The sequence below is a fragment of the Rousettus aegyptiacus genome, unplaced genomic scaffold (genome assembly GCF_014176215.1).
Source record: "Rousettus aegyptiacus isolate mRouAeg1 unplaced genomic scaffold, mRouAeg1.p scaffold_m13_p_8, whole genome shotgun sequence".
Classification (NCBI taxonomy): domain Eukaryota; kingdom Metazoa; phylum Chordata; class Mammalia; order Chiroptera; family Pteropodidae; genus Rousettus; species Rousettus aegyptiacus.
In genome coordinates, this window is record NW_023416311.1 from 87,829,923 (window position 1) to 87,852,520 (window position 22,598).

Genomic DNA, 22,598 nt, shown 5'->3' on the forward strand with positions numbered 1-22,598 from the left:
TATTTTTATCTAAATATACAAGGTCAGGTTTAGAATTTAAAACAGGTGTTCACGAAGCTAAGAACGTTTCTTTCTGAATCAACAGACCTGAAATGAATCGAACAAGGTCCACGTAAAGAATATATTCGGGACTGAGCTCTTGCTTTGACCTTGTATTCCTCGTGTCTCTGGTGGTAAAAGACTCTACTTAAGGAAATATGGGTTGGAGTTTTTATCTTTATTTTGTTATTTATGTTTGATCATTTGCTATCATTGCAAAGGTATGAAAAAAGATGGGAAAATAGCAGATGTCTGTGACAACTTAAATTCTTAAGGTACTCATTCAGATTCCATACTGCATTAAGAAAAGCCCTAAAAAAATGATAATACCTTACTCTGTACCCAATACTGTCTATTAGCATGCACCTTAAATACTTCTGGCAAAACTGCTTGAATGTATGGCACTGCATGAAAAGGAGTTAGTCACAATTAGTCAAATGGTAACTGCTATTACAGAGGTTCAGTTGTATAGGTCAACTGGTTTTTTATGGTTTGATTCAAAAGCAGCCCTTCCTTCTCTTGGGGATCCCACAACATTTTGTGTATGCTATATATGTATACTCTTTATGGGATGTCTCACATGATCTCTCTTTTTCTTCTAACCTCTGATTTCCTGGCAAACCTTTAAGCCTCTCAAGGTTTATTTATTTATGGGTCTCTAGCACCTGGCTCAAAAAAGTCTTAGGTGAATTAACAAATGAACCAGTGAAAAGATAAAGGGTGTACTGTAACCATCTGTATAAATATTTGTGTTACTTTTAAAAGTACTAAAACATGCTTTATCTAATTTGACCCCCACAGCAATTCTAGGCCCTGTCATTTCCACATACAATCACTGGATCTAAACCCGTGGTTCTCGACTGGGAGCCATTTGCCCCCCAGGGAACAGATGGCAATGTCTAGAGACCTTTTGGTTGTGAGAACTGAGTGTGGAGGGTGTTACTGGTACCACCTAGTGGGTAGAGGTCGTGGGTGCCACTAACCATGTTACAATGCACAGGACACCTCCCATTGCAAAAAAAAAAAAAAAAATTATCTGGCCTAAAATGTTAATAGTACCAAGGTTGAGAAAGCCTCATCTAAAGTCCCCAATCTCTGAAAACTATTGTACCCTTTTTTTCCATGAGTTCCTGTCCAACAATATCTTTCTGATTAAGTATATCCTATAGGAAATTACACAGTGTACCATATAAAACTACTCGCATTCAGTTACCTTCCTCAAAAACACACAAACTTCCCAAAAAACTATGAGAATGGCAGGTTCGCCGTTTGATTTTAAATCGTTGACCCAGGATGAGTGTTTGGTTTGCCAACACTGCTCCTCTTCCAAAGGCACTTGGGTGTAGCTAGCATCCGGGTACTTCCAAGCACTTGACAAACCAATTGTCTGAGGTGTTTCAGAACATTTAAAAGTTCAGCTCTTGCTGATGATTAACACTCCTAGGAAGACAGCTAGAGGGGACTAGGTAGATTTAAATATCGGCTGTTTCAAAGAAACCCCAGGGTCAAGACACTGGCAAGTTAATTCTATCTTTTGCCTTTGAGAAAACCATTACTGAGTGGGAGTAAGCCGGAAGTGATGGTGATATAGTGATGTGGAGAAACGTTTGGAGGTAGCCAGAAATCCTTTTGTTTGTCACAACCAAATACCTACCTTCCTTCCTCCCTCCCTCCCTCCCTCCCTCCCTCCCTTCCTTCCTTCCTTCCTTCCTTCCTTCCTTCCTTCCTTCCTTCCTTCCTTTAAATGCCTACAGCACCTGGTCTTCCTAGGTGGTCTCCTATCTAAATACTAACCATGCCCAACCCTGCTTAGCTTCTGAGATCAGACAGGATCGGGCTTGTTCAGGGTGGCATGGCCGTAGACAACTGAATATCTATAACTTACTAAAATGATTCCCCAACTTAGTAGGTGTTGTGGCATAACACATCCGGATCTTTCGTAACTCAGTCTCCAGCAGTTAATGACGTGTTCCAGGAAACACCAATTCTGACCATACTCAAGTGGATAGAACAGGGGGAACAAAGGAATTGTAGAAATCATCTACGATTTTCTGCTTTTCAAAAATTTGCTGAATAATTTATTCACATGAAATTGTACCTGGAAACCCACTGTGTAAAATCAAAACAATTATTTTATGAAGCTGTGTTTGGGCGAGGGTGGGGCGCCGGAGTGCCTTGGCAAGCCAGCTCTGCATTCCCACACTTTAACCCCACCCGTCTGAAACAGCAACCCATTCTACTTTAGGATAACTGTAATTGGCATAAAGTACTTTCTTGAACAGCAATCTAATTGTTCTTGTTTTTCCTCTCATGAAGAAAAGGTAAACAAAGAGAAGATTAGCCTTTACTGAAAACTAACTCTTACCGGTAACTACACCAGGTACTTAACATGCTATCTCACTTAATTCTCATGGATGGCTTTCTGAGCGAGGTATTATTATCTCTATTTTAAGATGAGAAGTGGAAGAGCTGAGAAGTTAAGTAATTTGCTCAGAGTCACAGAGCTGAAATGGATAGAACTGAAATTCACACATGAATGTGTTTGATTCTCAAAGTCTACAGTTTTTGGTATATTATACTATTTTACCATGCTACCTAAAAATAGTTAGTTAAAGCCCTTTTCAACAAGATACATTTTTAAAACAAATATCTTGCCATTGCCCCTTTATCACCCTCATCAAGAGTCTTGACTATTAAGTCTGTTTTGTCCCGGTTTACCAATACTCTTCTTAAATCTTGATGGCTACGATTCGTCAGATTATTCCAGCCATGCTGTGTCCAGTGCAGACCAGAGGACTGGTGTTTTTCATTGTTCCAGACCCTCCCTTTCTATTAAGGCAGCCTGAGCAAGCTTACTTTGGCAGCTACATCGTAACAGTTTAGTTATTATAATTGCAACGAACTAAATAACTTGTCTCTAAGAGAACCAGGACTTTCACTTCCTTCATTTGTGAATTAAAAAAAAAAAACAAAAAAAACAAACAAACCCTGGACACAGGACTTTACATCTATCTCTATCAAATTTTCTCCTGGTAGTTTAGGCCCGCGGTAGTTTTGGTTGCTATAGGCTGTCAAGATATTCTGAATCTTACACCTGTCATTTAGTATGTTAGCTAGCTTTGCATCATCTGCAGAGTTGATTAGCCTGCCTTCCTTGTCTTCATTCAAAGGAAAAAAAAATCCCAGGGGAAAAAAGGTCTATCACAACAGTTTGGTTTAAGTGAATCCCTTACAGAATACTATGTGCATATCTAAGAAAAATAGAAAAAAAATAAATAATTTTGGAGTTTGAAAGGGGCGATTAGATTTTTCTCTCAAGTTTTATTCATAGATGATGAACTGAGTTTAGAGAAATTTAAGAGCTTTTGCCTATAACCACAGAGCTGATTACTAAGAGAATTGGATTCATAACCCAGAGTTGCTAACTGCTAATGTTTTTTCCCCCATCACACCATTAGATGGGATCATTAATGGCAAAGAAGACATTCCAATTTGTTTTAAAATAATTTCTTGATACAATTTTCTTTTCTGACAATTTGCTTTTCTCCTAAAAGAACAACACATAAAAAAAGAAATTCCAGTGAATGGAAGACTTTTGTTTTCATAAGCTTGGTTTCACTTCCCCTGATTTGGACTGACAAATAATATCAGAAAAAAATGGCATAAGAACAATATAATACTCAACACAAGTCCTATATGCAAAACAGGGAATGTTCATCCTTTGAGAATGGGGAGTTTCTCCATTCATGAAGAATCCATGAATGATATAGAGGAGAATACCCAGGGTTGACTTCCCTAAGACAGTCCTTGCACTCCCTTAGAACAATGGGGGAGAGCCTGGCAGATAACAGGGCTGGACAGTACCAGAAGGTGGTGGCCAGAAGCCCAGGAGGCACCTTTCACAGGGCTGTTTTTTCAAAGGAGAAAAGGTGGCTCTTCTCCCCACGAAACCTGGCTACTGATTTAGCCTCAGGAAGAGATGCCCATTTACTGTGAGGCGATTACCCACAACTTATAGATTTTATATATCATATATATATATATACACACACAGAAATATAATATATACACACATGTGTGTCATATATGGAATATTGAGGTTTAACATTGAAAGTTTAAGTGGTACATTACATTTAATGAATCTTAATCTAAGGGGATTTAAAGAAGGAGTTCATGGAATTGCCACCTGTCTTTTTAACATAATATAACTATGATTCTTTAGCTAGACTGATTATGTACAACAAATGCAACTTCCATAAATCAGCTGACATGCCAACAGAGGTGAGCCTTGTAATTAGTTAGCTGCCATGGGAATCCTGGGACATGAGAGGCAATGTTAGTATGCACTCTGAGGTCAGACCGCCTGGGTTGAACATCTTTTGCCTTCACTAGTTATGTAAACTAGTTACATAATGATTCTTGGTGTCCCTACCTAAAACATGGCAATAATCGAACTTTCCTCTTAGGATTGCTGTGGGATTAACTGAAGTATTAGTCAGAAAGTACGTGAAACTGGATCCACTAAAGTGCTTCTTTATAATTATTACAATAAATTGGTTTTAATTCTGTCTCTTCACACACCCAGCCCACGTGGTAACGGGGCTGGGGAATGGTGCCTTCCTCCTTTGGTATCGGATCTGCCACCAGGCAAATGCTCAATGAGTAGTCACTGAACTTAATTAACTCACCCAATATCACTCCCGCTATCAGTCTACTCACTACAGACCCTCTTGCTGCGATGATCAGATTTAAATTTATTAATTTTAGAAGTACAAAAACTAGAGCGCTAAGGTTTTATCAAACATCCTCTGAACATTCATTGTTAAAATTACAAATACGGTAGGTAGTCTCATTGCTATTTTTATAAAAATTTATGCCATCATGTCTTAGTTTTACTGTTGAAAATACCCTGAACATTAGAATCTTCTTCCAGACAGTTTTCTGGAGTCATTATTCAGATTATCTCTAGCTTCCACAACTTTCTTATGCAACTGAACTGCTTCTTTAAGGCACATATTGTTACAAATCAAATTCTACACATCTGTTTAGTTTGCATGTTTATTTAGGCCTCAGGCTTTGTAGTAACCCAATTTGAAGGGGATGGAAGTTACTAGTTGTTGAATACTTAATGTGCTTTTCCTGTGTAATTGCAACAGGTGATTTACTTGTGTTACTTCCTAATGAATTTAAACAAGTTATTTTCCTCCCATTTAACAGATGAGAAAACTGAGGCTCAAATTGAATAAGAAACTACCAAAGCCACTGTTGCAGATGCTGTCATGCTTTGCTGATGTGGATCCCGTAACCATTTTTGTGCACACAGACTCCCTGTGTGCCTTCACACCCCATAACCAGCACCTGTGTCTCTGCTGGCTGCCCAGGGGCTGCTAGAGTCATCTTAATCTGCAGTTGGAAAACCGATAGTGTCTAGAAATTTACATCCTCCTGGAGTTAGCCCTTAACCACCAACTGAGGGCTGGATCTGGACACCAGCTGATCTGGACAACTTGAAATACTGCTTCGTGGGGGCACCGAGACAGATACCCACCTCCTATACACACACACACCCACTCCACTGTGAGACAGTGCTCGATACTACATCCTTGTTTGGTTTCTTGACCTTCCCTGTCTCATTTCCCTACTCTCCTATTAGTTTCTCCCTGGACCATTTTCTAATAATTGACTTTCACTTAAATTCTCATCTCAGCATCTGGCTTCTGGGGAATTCAACCTAAAAAAAAAAAAAGAATATATTACACAGCTCATAAAAGGCAGAGCTGGGATTCATACCCAATTCGGATAAAGTCCAAGATTGATGCTTTGAAATCCCTAATTTCTACTGCTTTTCCTGACCATGATAGAGAAGGAAACAGGAATCAGATGTGACTTGTGCAGACATTGCTTACTGGTCCTGCTCCCCATGCATTTCTGTGAGTTGTCTGAGTACCAGCCAAGGCCACCAACCAGCCTCTCCTCTCCCCACAACGGAACTCTTCCACAGGCTCCCTGTGCCCTCCTATACCCTCTGACAGTGTAAGCTTTTTGGCTGCTCCAAGGAAGTGAGAGCCGGGGAGGGGATCACAGCACCAGAGGGACATAACCAATTCAAATGCATAACCAATTCAAACGCAGATCCAACATAGCTCTTATCAACTAACTCAGAAATTAATCAGTAATCTACACCACATTTACTGAATGCCAACCGGGGGCTCAGCAGCAGCCACAGTCTCCTCATTTCAGCCTGGAATGTCAGTGTTCCCCGTCTATCTTACGCTTTAAGGCATCAGTTGACATAGCAACCCACTCCCATCAACCTGTTGGAGAAATCACTCCCCCAAAATTCAATAGGGGATAGTTTCATTTTAAATATATCTCACGTTAATGAAAGTGCTTAATATCCTTCTGTGTTTGTCTTTAATATTCTTCTATTTTCCCCTTAAAGTAAGTTTCTTTATACCTGAGAAAACAGGCTTTTCACACACATTCAATGGAAATAAGACAAGACAGTTTGGTCATACTGGGGGATAGTTATATGTTCGCGTTTCACACCCACGATTGCTATATGAGTTTGACGTGCAAAAATAGCCAGGATACACACTGAAATTAATCTGGCTCTTTCTGTTCCTTAATAAGAGCTTTCCAGGAAGCCAGACTTAGTGATAGCTGTGAAGAGAGTGAAAGCTAGTCAGCTGTGCCTACAAGGTTCAGAGCAAACTTCCAGAGAGTATGGTGCTGGCACGGCTCACCAGGGAAGTCAGGCACAGTCGTATACCAGCTTGCAAGCCTGGCTGGGGCTGAGAATGGCACACTGGGCACTTCGCAGCATTCTACTCCTCTACAGCTGATCCGGCCAATCTGTGCCCTGACACGGGGCAGGGCTCTTTGACTGATTTCTCCCCACTTCCCTGTTGCCCTACGGTCATCACAACACAGCCTCTGATCATGAGCTATTCCTGAGAAACACATGGTGCCTCTTGCTCCAACCAGGGATGCAGCTGCGTCAATGGCTGGGTGGAGGAAGAGGGAGGATGTGCCCTAAATGTTGGGCAGGCACAAATAGTCCTTACCTAAAAAATAACCTCTCATTCTGGGGGAAGCCAGGCTCCCCAAAATGTAGCATGGTAAATATCACCAATTCAGTCTCCACTAATGTGAACCTATTAATACTTACACATAGCGCATGGTTATCTAGAAGTCAAATGCTCTACTCATTATTATTTCTCCTTATACAAATTTGCAGTTTTACTAAAAGATTAGAAAATATGCGAAATACCAGTTTTTATCCATTGTCAGAGATGAAGAAACTAATGATTACATCAATATAAATTGGTCTTTTACTTTTGAGAATATCATACTTCCAGACAGGCTCTTACTGGAAAATTGGTATTTAAGGAATAGGGCTGGGAAAATTGATCCAGCCATCCAAACAATTCCTAATCAGGGTCTTTCATAATCTCAAGTTCAATGTCCAAAGGGGCAGAGAAAACTTGGATTTGAAATCCGCAGGCCTCATTATACCTCTCTATGTCTGTCAATATTTGAGGAGATTTAATCAGGTAGGTAGCGAACAGATAAAGGTGCCATCAGGTAGTTGGTGCTGGGTGACTGGTTCACTCAATGTAGGATATTGGCCAGTGACTGGTACATAGGGCACGGGGTTCAGTCACCTGGAAAAAGATTGACAAAACTAAGGGCATCAGGCTTCTGGGCACTGGTGTGTAGGGCAGAATCCTGACCCTGGTGGCAACTGAAGTATACAGCAGGAAGGTGAGATCATTCCCTCCACAGAGAAGACCCACAAATCAGGGCTTAGAGTAGGGCCCAGGGATGTTTGGGACTTCTTAGAGGCCACTGGTCCTGGATTCCACAGTATACAGCTATTTCCAGACCACTCCCACTGGAAAGGGATCCTAGTTCAACCCAGACCTGGTTAGGACTAGAGATAGAGAGCATTACTGACCACTGTGGGGTATGACTGGGAAAGTTCCAGGTCAGGATTTAGATGCTGATTCATTCACTCAACAAATAAATAAGATCTACTCTATGTGTCGGAATGCTAGGGGACATGATACGGGGATGAAGACAACATCCTTCGTGGATTTTAAGTGAATTTTAAATCCATAACAATCATGACACAGTATGCAGTGATCATTTTGTCAATCATTAGATAAGAATGAAATTGCATATATTTCAAGCTCAACCCAGACTTTGTCACACACCTTGAAACATATTACAATTTCATTTAGAAGAGGGACACAATAAATGTACTCCCCCCCCCCCCCCCGCCCCCGTGTCCTGCCTCTTAGTGAGAGCTTGTATAACAATATCCTGAAACATTTCATCCGTGGCTGAGACATGATCCATCATGCTCTGATACCTGCAAGCCCGCCATGGAAATGTAATGCCGACATGAATTAGTTAAGGTTAAGGCTTAAGGCCAGTAAGAAGTTATATAAACAGAAATAGAGAATCCTGATGGATATATCTGATAAAATACCATGGATTCATTTTGAATGGATTTGGGAAACATGGACAAGCGAAAACTTGGCTATGCAGCTGAGGCTGAAGAAGTGCTCCAAGCCCCTGGCCCTCCCGGTCTGTGTAGTGAGCACCAGACGGGGCACCACGGAATCTTCTGTGTAGGATCGGCTGCATCGGATTTCAAAGCGTGTTAGTGGTACACGTCACCACTGCCTTTACGCTGCTAACGACAGAGGATGAGGAAGACTCGCTTTGGATTTGAGGAGGACGCCACTGATGGCATTACTTAAACACCCACGTGAGTGTTGCCAGAGAAGCCAAAATGGCATGCTGGTCCCAGCTTCTTGTGCAAGAGGAGGGTGGTCCTTGGGCTCATAGCTGCTAGTGACTCTGCCTGATGACAAGTCAGGTGTATGGTACTATGAATAAGCAATTAGTTACAAGGAGTGTGGGCTAGGCTTCAAAAGATGTCTTTGCCAATGGCTCTAAAATGCCTAAAATTCTTTATTATATAGAGATTAAAGTTCAAGTTTAAATGAAACCAGCTCTGGGAAAATAACCCACTGACTTAAAATCACAGTGAGGAGAAAACTACCAGCCTCTTCTTGAGAGGGTTTTCCTGGAGAGAAGGTGCTGGGTGATTGGTGGACCCTGGGCCCTTGGTCGTGGATCTCAGGCAGAGGCTGGCTGGGCTGGTCCCAGCCAGCGTGCACTCCCGCACAGGCGGATCTGGATTAGTCTTTAAGCCAGAGGCAGAAAACCAGGCGTGTCCATGAACAAGAGCTTGTGGCCAGCATCACATATCAAATGTCAGTCTTGTTCCTGCTTACCCCATACCTGAAGCCCCAGTTTAGGCTACTGAACCAAAGTGGTACAAACCAGGACTGGCTCTCATCCTGTAATAACTGGGATCTAAGGTGGGAGACCAGAGTGTAGTTGATCATTGGCACATGCAAATTGAACATTCAAGGTTTGGACGATCCTTGGATGGTCTCATTCATTTTATTACTAATCAACTAAGGCACAAACCTAATCACTCATTCAGCAGCTCTGTAGGGATGAGCCGCTCAGCTACTGTGCAAGCCTAACTCACCTTCCAGACACTGCCCAATGCATAGCTTTGCTTCTCTCAAAACATATGTAAAACATACATGTTTTATTGTATTCTGTGGTGTAAACACATATTCTAGCAATGATAAAAATATCTTGGAGTATGTCGAGGTCTTGGGATATAGTCATAACTGTTCAGAGATTTCATGGGGAAGAATCTTAGGACTTTGTCCTGGTTGTGGACCCTCCATGCACAGCGCCCTAAGCCATACGGCAGCCACACTGCAGAGATGAGCAGACAGCTATGGGGCCCAGACTAGCACAGGCAGGAGTTCTGGGAAATGGCATAAAATATAGGTGGCTTGGATATTCTTCTGTCATCAGTCTCAGGACATGTCCTCCCCCATAGAGCTGTCACGTGCAAGTACCATTTCACTGCTAACAGGCTGAGCTGTGTTCCAGCTCTCCACTGTATGAGAAGTGAGTCATTGCTGATGTTGATATCATTAACTAAAAATGTGGAGACTTAGAAATGGATGGAGTAAGAAAGCTCTGACAGTTCCTGAAGTCAAAAATCCACACATAATGCACTCCAAGTACTGGTAATTCCATCTCCTTAATATCTGCCTGCGATCCATCTATTTTTCACCACCATTTTTTTTGGTCACACTTACATTATCTTTCTCTTGACCTATTACATTTCTCTCAAATTCACTTTTATTCTATTACAAGTATTATTTCCAAAATGAAAATCTAACAGTATCATTACGCTGCTTAAAACTCTTTCATAACAACTAAGGGGACCAGAATTAAATTATGTTTACTTGTCTGTCTTCTCCTCTATAGAGCATGAGCTCCTTAAAAGCAGGAACATACGTTTAAAATTATACCTGAATCCATAAAAGTGCTCGATAAAAATGCGCCAAACAACTGGTCTGTGTCATTATCTGCGAAAGCCTGTGCTCATACCTCCCACTCACACCATCTAGACCAGCAAGACCAGGAGCTCTGTCACCTGACCTGCTGTGGCCTGCTTAACTCCAGCACTGAAGGCGTTTGTGACACCATGAGGACCAGGCAACGTAGGCTCGCTGATGTACACAGACTCAGGCCACGGCACTAGAAGAGACTGTAGGATTTCTTCTTACCTCTCAGTGACAGTAAAGACAGCAGCAATCTAAAGCCCTATGGCTTCCCCGCCCTCTTTCAGTGTGAATGGAAAGCCATGGATTGTTTGTTTCTCCTTGAAAACATTGAACAGTCACACCATTTACTGTTTACCCACTACAACCATGACTCTAATACTTGTTCAAAATTTATCTTATATTTCTTGGCAACCTCTCACGGCGCCATGGAGCTTCAACTACAATGGTATAGGGTTTATTTAGAAAAATAAATTGGCTTCTATTGAGCCATTATTTCCAATCTGTTAGCAATGAGAACAGAGGTGTCTTTTCTTTCACATAAGTGCTGTGCCAGCTGGCACAGGTTTGTGAAAAATGTTCAAAGATACGCAGAGAACGTTGTTTTGGAGATCCTGATTCCTTCAGGACATGGCATTTTACCGCTAGTGTAAGTTTCTTACCTTGACAGGTATATAAAAACAATGCAGCACCTTTTAATCTTTAGGGTGATAAGATACTTATTATGTGCTTTGCCTGTAAGCCACTATACACACACACACAGACACACATATGTGTATATGTGTGTGTGTATATATAGGCCTACTATATATATATATAAAATAGATTATACATAAATTTTATATGTGCTATATATAAATATTACACACACACACACGCGCGTGCACACACACACACACACACATGCACAAATAATGTACCATCATGAGCTTAGTACTTTTGCCTGGCCTACAAATTTGAGAACTATGACTTTCTAGATATGGCATATTCTTCCTCTCCCTTCTCTTCCTCTTCAAATGCTACCCATTCTTCAAAGCCCAGCAAGACTTGCCTTTTCCATGAAGCTTTTACCATTTATAAGCTTTCTACAATTTAACTCAAATTTATTGACCTAAATTTACTTCCAAAGTGAACCATTACAAATATAGTGCTCATGTATCACACTGGCCAAATTAACACTATACCTTCCACAAAGTAAGTGCTCAAAAAACATGTGTTGACTGCTAAATGTGTGAAATAGAACCGCACGGCGCCTACATGTACCCTGTATGTAGTACAAACCCAGTAACTGCATGAACTATTCTCCACACACACCTCATATCTGCACCTGTGTACTTCTGTTTATATGGTTCTTTTATCACATCTGCTACTCCTACAGTTGCCTCCTGCTCTTCTCAGACTTTAAAAGTCTTAACCCAGTATTCTATCCTCTGCTGAATTACATCAACCTCCTCCACGAAATTCTAATTCAGTACAGACAGAAGCGACACTCTTCTCCTTACTCTAAAGAGTGCAGTTCAGGCCACTATTTCCATAGTGAATAGATGCTGCCTCATACCATAATTCTTTGTGTATATTCCTGACCCCTTAACTCATAAAAAATTTCCTTGAGGGAAGAACCACTATATCCTCATATCCCTAAATTCAATCTTTGAAAATAGAAAGCTCTCAAAATATATCTGTACATTGAATTTGTTGAGTTAACTAGTCCAGTCCACCTTGATTTATTCTTTTTCAGAGCATCCTGACCATTTGTATTCATTACACAATCTAGACCATAAAGCTATAAAGTCCCCTCATTAATTTCTATAAGTCCCTCACATCTCAAATAGACTGAACTTTTTCAGCGCAGGGCTTGTCTGCTCCCACCTTAGGTTACTGAGGTCAAAAACAATGCTCAGTTCTGGACTGATAAAAACAGTAGCGATAAGAACTCATTTATAACAGGCACTCCTTGGAAGAATATTTATGTCCCGCAAATATTTATACGCATTTATCATTAAAACCATCATCCCGGGGGATGGGGAGGCGGAAGGTAGACGTGGTAAAGGGGGTCAAATATGTGGTGACAGAAAGAATTCTAACTATGGGAGGTCAACACACAGTGTAAATATATATATATATATATGCCTTACTGTTAAAATGTACAGCTGAAACTTACTGGATTTCATTAACCAATGTCGCCATAAAACAAACAAACAAATAAATAAATATGTAAGTAAATTGATTAAAAATAAATAAATAAATAAATAAATAAGACCATCATCCCGGGAGCAGAAGTTCTGATGCAGCCAGTTGACAGTTCAACCCTGTGAAGCCCTCTGAAAGCGAGGCAGTGTTGATTCCTGATTTGGGAATGAAATTCTCACTGAGACTATGTAACCTGCCTTGAGGAGCAAATGTAGAGACTAATAATATCAAGGATGAAAGACAAGGTGAGAGCATCTATTGCAACACTTTAGTTAATATAATGGTGGTAGTGTTCGATGTTTAGTTCTCATTAAATTTCCCACAGGGCAATTAGGCTTAATAAAAATCCTCTTAGGGCCAGTATATTTCTAATTGCTCATCTGCCCAGGCAGGAAAATCCATGCTCAAGATTTTTAAGCGCCAACCTTTCCCAGACATACAGATCTGTCATCTTCTACCAGCTCCTGGGTGACTTTTCTCCAGGTGACACTTCCCAGATCTCTTACTCAGCAATGCCATGTCTTTCACTGACCAAACTGAATTCAAATGAATTGCTGGTTAAACTACAGTAGTGTCTTTTAAAAAAATTTTAATCCTCACCTATATTTTTAGTCTGCCTTATATAATAGAAAATAAAATAAAAATAAAATGGTTTGGCTATAATCCAGAGCTGGCAAAAAAAGAAAACATGGCCCATGAATGTTATCTGAGATTCAATCCATGTCATGTCATGTGATTACTTTGGCTAAACCCATCAGATAAATGGCCAGGACTGGCAAACACACACATGTGCGTGCTCATGTTCAAACATGTTCATCTACACCTTCTTACATAAACATCATCCTTAACAACCCCTAGGCCATTTTAAGGTAGAATTCTGGAGTAGCCACATATTCTAAAAGGATTCTGGTTAGCCCACTAAGAGAAAAAAAGGAGGAGGAAGGAATATTTTCCTTTGCTAATTTAACTGTGTTCAACTACTGGTAGGCTACCTGATTTATGTTCACCATAAAACCATTGTATTTTCTTAAGTTCCGCTCCTCCCAAACAAAGAAACAAAGCAAACAAAAAACTATCAAAAAGCAAAACAAAAGGCAAACTTAAAGTCAGCTAATGGTGTTGTTTTCTCTACTTTCCTTATGAAGTTAAAGGTTTACGTCAAAGCTAAAATGTCAAGGCAGCTGAAATAGATGCTCCTTGCAGACTCTCTAGGTCTAAAATGTAACTTGAGCTCTCATCTTTCAGCTGGGGATGCGTTTTTAAAGACACATCTTTAAAGATTTCCTTTGCCATACTTTTCATTTCACAAGTTTTTAAAATTCCTCCAGCCTTCCCCAGTGGTGTGAAAGTCACCTTAAAGCAGAAAGTGGAGATTAAACCACCATGACCTGAGAACAGCAGAGGATCTCAGCTGTAATTCTTTGGCTCAGAACCAGGGTCTAAAACCAGCCATGGGAAAAGCTGCTCGAATGGAGCCTGCGATTCTCTCTACGTTTGACTTGCATAATGTTGACATTAAAACACCAGAGTGACCCAAAAATATTTCAAACAATTATGACTTCTTTTCTATAAATATTTTTAAATCGCTTTAAGAGATAAAATAATATATTTCACCCTTCTTGTTTTCTTAGTTACCCTGGTCGCCCTTAGCGGTTCACTGCTATGGATTTATTTTTGTCTCAAAGGTCAGGGAGGACATCTCAAAGCACTACCTCTGCTCTTAGACTGTTTTCCAACCTGAGTTGCCCCGTGAGTAGGGCAGTCAGCTACTCTTAAAGCAACAAGTGAATGTGGTGTTATAGCACAGGAGAAATACATTGCTTCTTTCCTCTGTTGAAGCCAAGCAAAGAAAAAAAAAAAATCAAGACAATCTCACTTCCTTTCATTACCCTTTCTCGTTCCAGTTATTTCTGCTAGGAGACATACATTTGAATAGACTGAAATTTCTCCACTAGGAGTAGGATTTAAACAAGGAAAGAGAATTACAGATATGCCCAAGGAAGCTCATGACTTCTGTATATATTATTCAACTATTTCAGGTGTGTCTTCCTTCAAATTTAGCTAAATGGTAATCACCCACAGAGTGAGAGTTGAAATTTATTTGAAACCTGCAATTTCTACTCTCAGAGAATAACATTAAGAGGCCTTAATTATGAGCTCTAGAAAAGGGCTATGATGTCCTTAGTCACAGATGACCTGAGTGATTAGTAGGATAATAATGCTGTAGTGCAATTTCAGTATCTTTCTCAGACCGTGAGGACCAAGAGACCTGGCTTGCCTTCAACATAAATGCCCTCAGCATGATTTGTAGCATTTATTTTTGATGTGAAAACATCACATGCCAAAGCTGGCCACTGTACTGCTTGTAAAACATCCACAGATAAGTCCTCTGAGTTTATGATTTTAAAGATAAGACAGATTTCCTATTAGCTGCTACTAAAACTTATATCTTTTGATTAAATCATGCAAGGAACTTAGATTTAACAAATAAAGTTCAGTGTTATTTCAAAACACTTGGTGTGAGAATGGGAAAGCAGAACTCACCTTCATTCCCAGAAAAAGCATCACTTAAGCCCACCACTAGCAAGGTCAACAGCAGCTTCCAGAGATCCATACCTGTAGGACCTGCAATCACACATACACAAAAAAATATATAAGATAAAGCCAAGTAAAAGCAGTCCATTATCATTAAATACTATTTAAAGACTGGCTAAACCATGAATGAGCTAACATGCATGTCCATTCTAAAAGGAATCCTATTTAGTCTTTCATTGCCCCGGAGTCTCATATTGTCATCAGAGCCGATAGCAGGTTGCAATAAATTCTACTTCCCGTGGGTGCTCGCCTCAGGAAATAACACGAACACTAGAGATTTTCACATCCTGGCTGGCGGCCATTGATCCACCTCACAACAAATGCCCCCCACACACTGCTTCAATAACAGGGCTAGCGTGGTTCATTTTAATTTGATCTGGAAATAGGAAAATGTGTTGGCATTATCACCAAGCAAGGAGCCTTGAGCTGGACGGGCCATAAAAGGAAAAACAAAGCAACCCACTGTGATGGTAAAACTTCTCTAGTATGTTTCCCAGTGAACGAAAGAGCTCACTTAACACTCAAAATACCATGCTTCATAGGCCATCCTAAGGAGATTTATCCAGAAGGCAGCATAAAGGGAGAAAGTGAGAAGCAAAGAAGACACCTGCGCTGCATAGGTGGCTTCCCTAGGACACCTGGAGTCCTCTTGGGATATTAGTGTCAGGAATGTGATCTCTGAAAGGTCCAGGCTCACAGAGGGTCAGTTTGAGCCTCCTGCCATTTGGAATCAAAGTGTGGCCACACCTTGAACCCTTCAGTTTGATGAGTGAGGAAGGCGGGCTCAGCCTCTGCCAGCACATACCTATACCTGGAGGAAATAAGCTTCTTTGGAATAAATAGACCAGGTGTCCAGTTCCAGGATCTCTGAAGAGATGAGTTTGGGCAAGTTTAAAATGAACTCAGCAGCCCTTTGGAGAGCTGTCGCTATATCTAACAACTAAGTAATGCCGACTACTTTGAAGCTGAGTGGCAATTTTCCATAAATTTACACTTATAAGTCACTCAGGTATACCTGATCATTGCACTGAGATGGACCATCCACCAGGGCCTCTACTGGTCTCATTTTTATTATTGTACATTCTTAACAATAATGAAATAGCCCTTCTCACTACCCCTAATCAGCCTGAAATGATGAACAAGACAGTTTGTTTTCATGGGTAACAGAATGGCGTGGTCCCCGGTAATGGGGCACACTTCTGACTCGGTATAAAGTCTGATGTTCTCTACTTTCATTTCTAGACAGTGTATAACCCATCTTTTTGTTGTTGTTGTTGTTCCATATGATTTTATGTTCTTAAATTCTAAGTTAACACATCTTTATATGAACTGAATATCTTCCTGTGTCTGGATATACATGTGTATAATGACGTGAATAAGGAACCCCGCCTCCCGCCCCGCCCCCCGCCCGGGTTGCCTCATGGAGTCATTGACACAGGGTCCAGAATGATAGTGCAGATGAACACACTGTGCCAACGGAGGTTTCATTAAAATGTGAGTTGCAGCTATAACATTCACGTTTTAAATCCCTAACCTGGAAGGCTCTGGGCTAATGGCCTTGCATCATTCTCATCTACTCTGCAAATGTGAACCACTGAGTATCTCTCCCCAAGTCCTTTGCTCTTGGGTGAACAGGCTATGGAATCGTAGTTTGAAGCCTCCATCAGGAATATGTAAACAGGCTAAAAGCAATTCTGTTATAGGCTGAAAATGCCATACTGCTGGTAACTGAATATTTCCTTAAAATTGTTATGTCTAAAGTATTTTTTCTTTTTTAAGTAGGAAGAGCATTGAGGGACTGGACTCTGATATAGTTAGTTTCATAGTCATCCCCCAACACACTTAGTGTTGGGTAAAAAAGCCTGCCCAGGCACATGCTCTCTTGATATCAGGTTGTAACAGATTCCCAAATCCCAGGCAGTGCATTTTGCTTCCCAACTAAGGATACGAAGAGCTTTACATTTATCAAAGGGTGCTTCCTTGGGCTGGGAAGTCAGCTTTTCAAACATCTCACAGACTTGGCAGATGCCTGCAACAAGTGAATTTTGCTTCAAGTGAATAGCAGTTAATCCTCTCCCATCCCCAAATTTCTGAAAGCTGCTGCCAGTAAATGAACTTCACTTCTCTCCAATAAGGCACTGATTATCATAACAATTCCTTTACAGAGACAAACAGATCTCCATAGAATGCGTTTTTATCTCACAAAACAAACAAATCAATCAGAATTCCCAAAGCAAAATTAACCAGAAACCTGTGTATCCCTACAGCAAAAACAAACAAACAAACAAACAAAAAGGTATTTAAACTGCCATTCTCTCAACAGGAGATGAGAACAGTTCATTGCCACTGAGAGCATTGCGTATGGACCCAACTTTGACTCTCTATGTAGGGGTAGGAGCAGAGAAGAGGATAAAGACATGTGGCTGGATTCAGTCAGAGCTCACTGCTTCATTAGAACCTTGCTGCCCTGCGGTGTCTCTGGCTCAGCGGGGGTAACTCCAAAAGCAGCCCGCTCCCCGTTGCTCTCCCCCAGCGAACTCTCTGGAGAGCCATCACATAACCCAGGCCAACGGCTACTCCATCCTATTTGGTTGTAAGCTGTCCCCATCAGCTTTGCAGAGTTTCATGCCACAGCTTCTCTATGAGAAGACCCTTCTTTATTAAGATCTAGCTGAGATAAAATGTCCCTCCCTAGGAGAGAAAAGAGTGCCAAAACACAAAGTTTAGAACTTTGATGTAATCTATTAAGGAAGTACTGGATGTAAGCAGGATAAAGTCCCATTTTCCCCCTTTCCCAATAAAATAATCAAAGTAGAGGCAGGCGTTGTCCAGCGGAATCTGCCAAATTGTACCTTAGCCTATTGGGATTTTTAAGTTTGCAATATTTTTCTAGGGAAAATCCCTCTCTAAATTCTAATGATATTTATGCATTCTTTGGCTATAGACTCATGGCAAGATTTTCATTTTCCTGGGGGGAGGGAGGACAAGCTTCAATTCTTGTGTAATGAAACACACCATTTCCACTCTCAGAGCCTAAGGCATTTTGCCTGCTCCCCACTCCCTCCAGAGAGCCAGTTGAAAAGCAGTGTGATCCAGCTGGCATGAGTTTTAATTCTGTAGACTGCCCAGCAGAGGAGGCCTCCAAATTAGTTAAGCCTATGATATACTGACTTTTATTCCTTGGCTATAAAACAGTCTATAAACACATGACAAGAGATGGAGATTAAATATAATATTTCCCAACATGTTATAACTAAGTAAAGAAAAGCAATTGGGTTCAATTCTCTTTAATTTAAAATTAGCAAGTATTTTGAACTCTTGGTGCCTGCTAGCACTAATAGTTGTGCAAGACACAGTGGAGAATACAAAAGCAATAGAAGTTATAGTTCTTCAAGACTTAGGCCAGATAGACACATAAAACTGGAAAAGAAGCAGCCTAAAAATGAAAAGTCAGAGTAGGGAAAAAAATCAGTCACTAAATTGAGGGCTTAAAATTAGAACTAAATGACAGATAAGATTGTGATAGGAAAGAAAAAATAAGTGACTGTGGGCGAAACTTTTGTTACGGGGAAAAGCTCAGACAGCACAGTGTCCTGGGTACGGGTCTGGTTTCTGATTAGTGCAGGACAGTGGTCTGAAGGGGCTGGTGAGACAGGAAATAAGGTTTAGAATTACGAATAAAGGGGAATAGAATTAGACTGGCAAGGGAGGGCCGACTGAAACAGCATTTTCAACTCATTAATCAGAAAGTTATTAGCAATTTTGGAATTGGTATATCAAGTGCAACAGTGAATTTTCTTAGGCTAAATCTGCCCCTTGTATCTTCTTAACTTAGTATCACTGAGAAATACAGATAAGCTCTGGTGACGACTAGATACATGAGATGCCAAAGAGAGACGCGTCTGTCACCAATGACTTGAGGATATAGTGTGTGTGCGTGGATGAAAGACGGTGCCGTTGACAGAAATCAGAAATTTGAGATCTGAGTGGCAGAGTGAGAGTGAGGAGAGCACACGCCTGTCTTGGAGACTTGGTGTTAAGGCAAATTACCAAAATGGCAGCTCAATCAATCAGAAATAATAATTTCCCCCAATTTTTGTTGTATTGATCTAGCTATTCTGATACTGAAAAGGCAGGAGCCGATTTAAAAAATCCCCACAGAAGCAGAATTGTTATATTGCAAAACCAAGACTCCAGGTAGTTAACCTAATGAATGTGTACTTTCTGATGCTGGTGTTGATTATTAATGAAATATTGCAAAACTGAATTTCATTGATTTCCTGGTGAAGCTTTTCTAATAACTCAGCACTGAAAAAGGAAGAGGCTAACCCAAAAGGGCATTTGAAATGACCCATCCTAATTAGCTACGGCGTCATATTTGAACAGTTTGCTTTTGGAGTTCATCATGTTATTACCCACTTTTTACATGGTGGTCATTGGAAAACTGGTCACATCCCAAATGCTGTTGGTCAACTTATTTTCTTCCCATTAGTGAGGGAGAAAAAGTTCACAGACGGTGCTGATATAATTACTTTTGCTGAAATTCCTCTCTTCTCAGGATCCAGTGGGGAATATGGGATGGAAAGGTATTTTAAATGTGTAAAATATGAAGGAAAAAAAGGCTTTTCAGAGTAGTACTTATAGTAGGTCTCCTTTTTTATAAAACAAATAAAGCATACATGGTATGTACCTGTGCTGACCAGTTTGGTTACCACCAGTCACCTGTGGCTGTTGAGCACTTGAAATGTGGCTAATATGACTGAGGAATTAAATAAGCTAAATTTTATTTAATTTTAATTAAATAGTTTTATTTTAATTAAATAAAAATTTAATTAAATTTTAATTAAATATTTGGAACAGGTTACATTTATGAATCTACTCTTCAGCTGTAGATTTTATGAAATCTAAATACAGAGTATTTCTGATGAAAATGTAACATTTAAATTGAGATGTGCTGTAAGTGTAAAATATACATGGATTTTAAAGGCCTGCTACAAAAAAAGGATGAAAAACATTTCAGTAATGTCTATGTCGACTATATGTTAAAATCGTATTTTGGATCGTTGGGTTAAATAAAATATTAAAAATTACTATCCTTTTTATTTTTTAAAATTTGATCAGTAGAAAATTTTACATCACATATGTGGCTTGCATTATATTTTATATTTCTACTTGACAACACCGATATACATTTTATGGTTTGTTTGTACTCGCATACATAAATATTAAACTGTTAGAGTGAGCAAATTTGCTTCTGTAACAAAAACAATAAACAAATAAAATTTTATATTTCTAATGACATATAAAATCATTATAGTTATGTTTTAAGAGGTCCTCCCAAATGCAGGATGATGGGGAGTCACTGAAGAGTTAGGTATGATTGTATTTGTAAAAGGCTTTTTTAGGTACCCAGTGTGCCTTTGTTTACCTTTAGAAGTGTGACAATTCACACCGTATCTCTGTTTGAGCCATACTTATAAATAAATAGTTAACAATTGTCTCTCTGGAAAAAAGGGCCTTGATTTGTAGCACTTGCCAATTTCTGTGGTGTAAGCACCTCCACTAAGGCTGATTTTAAGCTACTGAGTCATGAACCTGGATTCGCCAACTCACTCGGATCACCAAATTACTGGATTCACTTAAGTCATTGAACATGGATTCACAAGCCAGTAGGAATTGAATCTAGCACACCACCGGTTGAGGAAGTGAATGATGCTATCTAGGCTTCATGTAGGTAACAGGTACAAAAAGGGATTAAGCAATCTTCTGACATTGATACAAGAGGTAAGAGATTGCTTCTGAGTGAACCCTGGACACTTGATTTCATTTGATGCCATTTTTTTTTCCACTGTCAGCTGATCACGTTTAGTTAAAATCACTCATACTTTCCTAGGTCTTTAGAAATTAACATAAGCCTCTACCTCAGAGACTGTCCTTGATCTTCACCTACAGCTAGAGAAAGCTGAGGGGTTAAAAGCATGTGCTCTAGAGCCAGAGAGACCTAGGTTCAAATTTTGGCTTTATCACACCTCGGTTTACTCATCTCAATATGGGGATGATAATTATATTACCTTTTTCATAGAAAAATCAGGAGGGGATTAAATGAGATAATTTATTCAAAGCATTTGGCATGCTCTCTGTTGTATCTAATAAATGCTAGGTATTTATTAGACTCTTTCTGATGTTAGTAATAAATAGACTATGTTTTATAAAGTTTCCATGGAGTAGATTGAGAGTGGGCTCTCACTTACATGTCATGAAATGGAAGCCTAGGGAGGTGGTAAAGCTGTCATCAAATGTGTTTGGGCAGCCACAATATGTAAGACTTCTTTCTTTAATTAAGCACTTTTATCAGTCACATAAGGGTTCAGGGAAAATGAAGGCTCGTCATAATCCATGTGTGCATCTCCTAGGATAAGGCAGGAATGTTGCCCATTTTTGCTTAGGTGTGTAAGTAATTGCACACCTTTGACGTGGAGGCCCAATTGTGTGGACAATAATCTAGAGGCTGATTTCACCCCTAATCACTATATTAGCTACTGTAAGAAAACTTTACCCTGTTGTTACTGGGTCCGGATAATTTATGTTGTGAGTCACAGATTTCTGGAGCTAAAAATCCAGTAGATGAACCAATGATAAGAGTGTTGGCTTGACGCTAGGACTTTCCTTGTGCAACAGAGAAGGCAGCTGGGTTACAGGCACCTGAGTCTCTATTTCCTCCTTTCTGGAAGAATGAAAGAACAAGGAGAATGTCGGTACCAAACGGTATGCATGGGTATTCTGTTGGGAGACGACCTTTCTCAGTGCATGGGGCATTCTGTTTGACTTCAGTCAGACCCACTGGCACTTTGCAACAGTGGCAATTCACCATAGCAACTGTTCCTGGGGATGACTGTCAGATTCCCCCAGCCCTGTTCACTTGGTGCATCCACCGATTCACAATGCAGGTGTGACTCTCACAGGGAAGAGAAAATCAATTACACAGGTGCTTATTTGAACGATATGTTCCTTTTTATATCTTACTTTATATCATTGCATCTCCCAAGTCATTTTTTCCAAAACAGAATTTGAAAAAGTAAACCTCTTACTGGATTTCTGCTTTCTCTCCTTCCAAAGGGCCCTAATTTTTAGTACTGTGATAGATCATACAGAACACGGAGAATGTGCTTTAAATATTTGAAGATATTGGGAGTTGTTTTTTTTTTTTTTTCACTCTCAGATGGGAATTGGCTTTGTTTAACTTAATTTAATAAGAAACAGATATGCTGTTGAAGGCAATATTTCATAGAATAAAGCCTTCAAACAAAACATTCATTATCT

General features: G+C 40.0%; 1 protein-coding gene and 1 pseudogene across 1 annotated transcript in view; both read right to left on the reverse strand.

The window, feature by feature from the left end:
• GHR (growth hormone receptor) overlaps nucleotides 1–22,598 on the reverse strand; it is a 214,969-nt gene that overhangs the window by 102,498 nt on the left and 89,873 nt on the right. Inside the window, exon 2 of the mRNA XM_036226086.1 lies at nucleotides 15,228–15,308. Coding sequence (XP_036081979.1) covers nucleotides 15,228–15,297 — 70 coding nt within the window. The 5' untranslated portion in view covers nucleotides 15,298–15,308. The remainder of the gene's footprint in view (nucleotides 1–15,227; nucleotides 15,309–22,598) is intronic.
• On the reverse strand, nucleotides 1,785–1,903 carry LOC118607298 (annotated as a pseudogene).